A 6,164-nucleotide genomic window follows, 5' to 3' on the forward strand; every position below is an offset into this window, starting at 1 on the left:
GAGTATCCTTAGAAAGTGCCATCTGACGGCAATGGGTACAATTCTACTACTTTCTTGCTCAGAATGGTCAGATATTTTTAAGATCTGAAGTATATGCTAGTCTAAGTACAAATAATTGTCACACAGTTACACCAACCTAGAATACTTGACAATCTCGATTCTTTACCTGGCAATCTCACATTTGTTAACATCAAGTCCCCTCTTGGGCATGTAACCCATCCCTCTCTGAGGCTCCTTGCTGCTGAATGTGTTGAGGTAGTGGACGTACGGGGATTCATCCGTGATCTCAAAATAGCGAATACTGCTGTCACCCTGTAAGAAACCAGAGACAAGTCTGTGTCTGATTGTTAACTGAAACCTCTGGATTATGTGGGTGTCTCTTTCCTCTATAAACCCAGCATTAGTTGGGACCCCACTTCAGTAGCTGACCTTTTCTTCCTCATAAAGAGGCTTGCCTAAAGCATATGACAGTTTCTTTTCCTCACAAAGTAACCCCTCACTTATCAAATACTAGCATGCCTCTTAAGAGGTCTCTTTGGCCTCCTACAAAAGGCTTTAATTTTACTCCCCTGAGCCTTGGCACCAGGCCAGGGTTAGGGCAAAAACGTTAATGCCTCTGCCAAACAGCTACATTGCAATTCAACTTCGAAAAACAAACAAACAAACAAAGACTAAGAGAATTGCTGAGAATGCAATTATTGATTTAAGTATAACGCAATGCTGTTCACAGACCTAAGGGCACCAATACCAGGCACTGATGATATTGATGATAAAAAGTGAGATTTCTCTAATGAAGAAACTCAGTTTTAATGAGTATCCTCAGAATGTGCCATCTCATGGCAATGTGTACAATTCTACTACTTTCTTGCTTAGAAGAGTCAGATATCTTTAAGTGCTGAAGCATATGTTAGTCTAAGTACAAATAATTGTCACACAGTTACACCAACCTGAACAATGATGGCAATCTTGTCTGGCAGAGAGGAGATATACATATATGTAAGAAAGAAGAAGACAAAAATAGCTAGGTGGTATCATGCCTCAACAGTGCTCCCAGTTCTCATGATTTCCATTTGTCTCAATGATTGAGATATCTAAAGCAATGGAAAAGAAGCTAAACCCTTACTAGTCACTTCTGCATACCCAAAAGAATTTTCCATCTAATGTTACTAATATCTGAGTAACTGCTCATTTTGTTTGTTTTAATTCAGTCAAGGGCAACAATGGCAAGGTAAATGCACTTAACACCTGTTAACATCTGCAGTAAAATGGCTTTCAAGGAAACAGACAAGATCTCTGTTTCTAAAACAATGACCTATAAAAATGTAAAGCAGGTCTGCAGCATGCTCAATCAACTATGAAAAGCAAACATCACCAGCTTTACCACCCAGCGAAGGGCTAACAGGTCTGGGGACTACCTCAACAGCTCTACTGTTATTAAATTATTTCAACTACAAAAAGTTCTAAGGGAAATTGAGCCTACAAAAAAAGGGGGGGGGGAATTATAAGGTTCCCACTTAAAAAATGAAATCATAAAGCTACCCACAGTGTAGGCATGCTGAGCTCATAAGGCAGGAGGAAGGTTTTTGGAGTTCAGTGTGGAGTCTCCCTATAACTATTATCACCCCTGAGCTTTAGTCAGGCCTCGTATCTTCAAGCCCAGGGCCCTGGCACTGAACCCCCAGAAACAAGAACCCTCTGGAGAGTCTTTGAGGCCCTCAAAAGTTTGCATCCACAAAGCACCATTCTCCTTCCAAGTCTATGGTGTGTGGTACTAAGTATATACATGCTCATCTAGGGTTATCCAACAAATTTCAGCATTCGATGTGGCCAACTGGTTGCCCATCCCTGACACAAGTACAGATAAATCTAAAATCACCAATCAGGTAGCACTGCTAGGTGAAAATGAAACACCAGTGTGTCTTCTTTTTTTCACAAGAGCGCCCTGATTGGAGCATTTTCCCCAACACTCCAGCCCAACCCCTGCTTCAGTCAAAAGTATGCAACATGGCGTGTTATCATTGCACAACTGGCAAGCTGCACACAGTCCAGTCTCAAGACCTAAAAAATACCAAATTATCTGTCCTTAGCTTATAACATACACACACAAATTAGAAAAAGTAAACAGATACAACACATTGCCCCTCCTCTAAATCGCTGAAGGATAAATGTTTCCACTTATAGGATTTACCACCAAACATCAAAATTACTGTTTACCTTTCCACATAAGTAAATGATGCTGGTGTCAGGGTCATAGAAAGGCAGCAACACCCCATTGCTAGTGTCCATCTCATGAAGAGCAATTGGTTCCTGCATATTTTTCTGGGGGGAAGATAATAATACATATATGTGTGTGTACACATTTTTTTAAAAATAAATTTTTATGACCTTATTAGACATTTTTCTATCCTAATTAAGCGAGCCATTTTCCTAGAATAATAGAAGTTTGAACTATGCACATACAATACTCATACATGGAAACAGCAACAGGGATGCTAAATGAGATCCAATTCACTAAAAATTTCACTGACTGGACAACATAATGCACACATACATCAATGTGATTTCATGACAATGATGAGAGCGCCCTTCTCCTTTGTTACTGTTTTCTTTTCCTTTTTTTAAGACTGAGTCTCCCTCTGTTGCCCAGGCTGGAGTGCAGTAGTGCTATCTCGGCTCACTGCAACCTCCGCCTCCCAGGTTCCAGCGATTTTCCTGCCTCAGCCTCATGAGAGCTAGGATTACAGGCACATGCCACCACCCCTGGCTAATTTTTGTATTTTTAGCAGACACAGAGTTTCACCATGTTGGCCAGGCTGGTCTCCAACTCCTGGCCTCAAGTGGTCCAGCTGCCTCAGCCTCCCGAAGTGATGGTATTACAGGGATGAGCCACTGTGCCCACCCTATTTTATTTTTTAAAAGTACTTTTTAAATTATAAAATATGTGTGCTTTTAAAAAGTTGAAAGATATAAAATAGAACATAAAAATCATTCCATATTCCAAAATCCTACAGCCCAGTGGGTGGCAGAAGCTATCATCATTTTGATCTATTTCCTTTCCACACATGTACACACTGAGATTGAGCTGATTCTATGTATGTTGTATTTTTCCCCACTTAAGCTAATTATGAACATTTTCCCAAGCATGACTATTTTGATTTAAACAACTGATCGTATTATTTATGAAATATGAACTTATTTCCCAAATCCAAAACACTAGATTCTTCATACGTTCTTTTTAAAAAATATAGTCAACAGCCTCTTCAGGATTATCAAAAGTATGTCTTTGAAATACATTTACCAGTAAGTCTCCAATGAGGATAAGAACTTCACATCCAATTTAAGATGAGCAGGCGTTTAGAAAACTACACTAAGAATCCCATAATCTACTTACTCACCGGAAGACCTGCTTAGAACAGACAGAAAACTCAAGTGAAAGCAAGCAGAAAAGCTGGGGAGGGCGTACCGGATTCCAGAGAGCCAGCTGCCGCTCACTCATGCGGCTGAACCCAGTGGTGAAGACATTGCCATCGGCCAGGAAGATGGCTCTCATGGGTCTTGCTCCTTCATGTGCTTTCTCCTTCTCCTGGAGAGCAAAAAGGCACATGCCACACATTAAACTGCAAGAAGACAAGGTGAGTGGGGAAACTCAGGCATAGATCCAACCTCACCCACTGCCATTCATGTTCACCTGGGTGTAGGAGGGAAGTCAGTGTTAACCATCCCCCTTCCCCAGATGAGGAAACAAAGAGATACTACGTGATCTGGCCAAGGCCGCTCCATGAGGCAGCAAGAGTGCCAGGATTTGACTCAGAAGCCTCACTCTCTCCACCATAACCCGCAGCCAACCCAAGTCTATGCACTGCGAAAATCCAACACATGAAAGGACCCTGACGAATGTTTGTTTCTCAAGGATAATAACATAAGATTAGGCATGCCCTACCATTTCTACCAATATCATAGGGCAGAAAGAAGCCTTCCTTGACCTTGGTAGTTTAATGAATGCACTAGGACAACCCTTGGAAGATGTCGGGTGGAGAAAACACTTTACACAGGGCTGGGCAAGTCCCCAGGGCTCAGTAAGCACCGGCTACTATCATCGCCCAACTCTTGAAAAGAAATGCTGCCAAAGAATAACCACATCCCAAGAAGGGCCTCAGAGTGTGGCAAGTGAGGCCTTCTCAGACTCACTACGTGTAGTTTCAACACTGACTGAAGACCGAATGTCCATCTTTTGTCAGGGTATGTGATTTTGTTGGGGTCCAGTTTGGTTGGCAGAAACTAAGACACTAAGCTGATTAGAGAACCTGTTGCTTTTCACCGGGCTCCTTTTTTTTTTTTTTTGGTATTTTTAGTAGAGATAGCGTTTCACCATGTTGGCCAGGCTAGTCTCTCTCAAACTCCTGACCTCAAATGATCCACTCACCTTGGCCTCCCAAAGTGCTGGGATTACAGGCGTGAGTCACCATGCCCGGCCACCTGTTGCATCTTTAACAGTTGTGTTTGGAAAAGGGTGAGGAACTGATTCATCAATATTCAATACTAAGCTGCAAAATCAGGAATGCAGCCGATTGGTTTAATTGATCAAGACTTATAAACTCTTAAGGACTCTAGTGAACTGATACAAACTATTTCTTTGTGAAAAAAGGCTACAAAGTGAGAGACTTGAGTAAAAGCTGGAAAATTTACAACTCTGGAGAGGAGCACAACTGGGGAGACAGAAGCCTTTATAAGCCTTTTCTTATTCACAGTTAGTGTCTACACACAACAGGGTCCCACTGACCAGTACTGCTGCCTGCCTTAAAAAGCAAAGAGCTCACACTCACTCAAGTGCCCCGACTACTGAGTTTTCATACTAGGAATACTCACAGCAACTATCTCTTGTTTCCTGGGATCAATGACTCTCACTTTCTTGTCTTTGGAAGCTGTGCAGATCAGACTGCCATTCCGGTTCCAGCTCACATTGTAAATCATGTCTGAATGCATATCGTCCAAGTTTATAAGGGCTTCCCCTGTTCCTACATTCCAGATGATAATGGCATTATCACAGCCTAAAACAGGCAAAACCATCAGAGATTAGAAGATTAGAAACACCTATACAACACACTCAGAAAACTACAGATACAGTGAGAATATATGTGTGTATATGTAGAGAAAGAGAGAGAGAAAAGATGCGGCTGATTGTCAGAGACCCTACTAGAGGCCCTACTTACTAAGAGAGTTAAAAACTGAAGTGACAAAGAAAGAGTTTGTATAAAACAAATAAAGATGTTAAAGTAAAAACACAACTTGTTAAGTTTGCAACTTGTTAACTTTGGGTTCATATGAAACAATCAACCAAACAAAAACAAAGAAAAAACCAAAACAGAACCCTATTTTCTTTAAAGAGTTAACTGGGCTGGTAGACCCAAGTGACTTCAAGTTTCCTTTTCTAGTAAAACAAGCATCAGGGCGAATATAGCTTATTTCTCTGCCAAATAAACTAAAAATAAAAGGTTTAAATAACTGTTTAGGGCACTCAATAAAAACTCTGGGTGGCAGGTTATTCAAATCAGTGAGGCTCTAAGACACAGCTTTGGGATATTAAAGTATGGTGCAACAGTGGAAGGGAAAAAGCCAAGAGTAAGGCCTGTTTGCTCACAACAGAGCTGTACCTTTAAATGAAGAGAAAAATAGACCAAGACTGCTCTGATCACGGTGAGAAGCCCAAACTGTAATCAAGTAGCTACATGGATTCAGAAACGGATTCTGAAAGAGGCCCATGATGTCAACTCAGTCACCACCTCAGCTCACCAACTCTTTCCTTCCTTCAAGGGTCTGCCCCAAGCCGCCAGGTCCCTTTAAAAAGAGGCAGCATGTGTTGCTTGCTGGCTGGGCGCGGTGGCTCATGCCTGTAATCCCAGCACTTTGGGAGGCCGAGGTGGGCGGATCATGAGGTCAGATGGAGACCATCCTGGCTAACACGGTGAAACCCTGTCTCTACTAAAAATACAAAAAATTAGCCAGGTGTGGTGGTGCACGCCTGTAGTCCCAGCTACTTGGGAGGCTGAGGCAGGAGAATGGCGTGAACCCAGGAGGCGGAGCTTGCAGTGAGCCGAGTACGCGTCACTGCACTCCAGCCTGGGTGACAGAGCCAGACTCCATCTCAAAAAAAAAAAAAAAAAAAA

General features: G+C 42.1%; 1 protein-coding gene across 3 annotated transcripts in view; it reads right to left on the bottom strand.

The window, feature by feature from the left end:
- Positions 1 to 6,164, bottom strand: part of CORO1C (coronin, actin binding protein, 1C) — an 85,676-nt gene that overhangs the window by 5,955 nt on the left and 73,557 nt on the right. For all 3 annotated transcript variants that reach the window (XM_011975579.1, XM_011975578.1, XM_011975580.1), the window contains 4 exons: positions 4,867 to 5,048; positions 3,464 to 3,583; positions 2,215 to 2,319; positions 167 to 312 (listed from right to left, as the gene is read on the bottom strand). In XM_011975579.1, coding sequence (XP_011830969.1) covers positions 167 to 312; positions 2,215 to 2,319; positions 3,464 to 3,583; positions 4,867 to 5,048 — 553 coding nt within the window. The remainder of the gene's footprint in view (positions 1 to 166; positions 313 to 2,214; positions 2,320 to 3,463; positions 3,584 to 4,866; positions 5,049 to 6,164) is intronic.

Source organism: Mandrillus leucophaeus, unplaced genomic scaffold, assembly GCF_000951045.1.
Source record: "Mandrillus leucophaeus isolate KB7577 unplaced genomic scaffold, Mleu.le_1.0 Scaffold157, whole genome shotgun sequence".
Lineage (NCBI taxonomy): Eukaryota > Metazoa > Chordata > Mammalia > Primates > Cercopithecidae > Mandrillus > Mandrillus leucophaeus.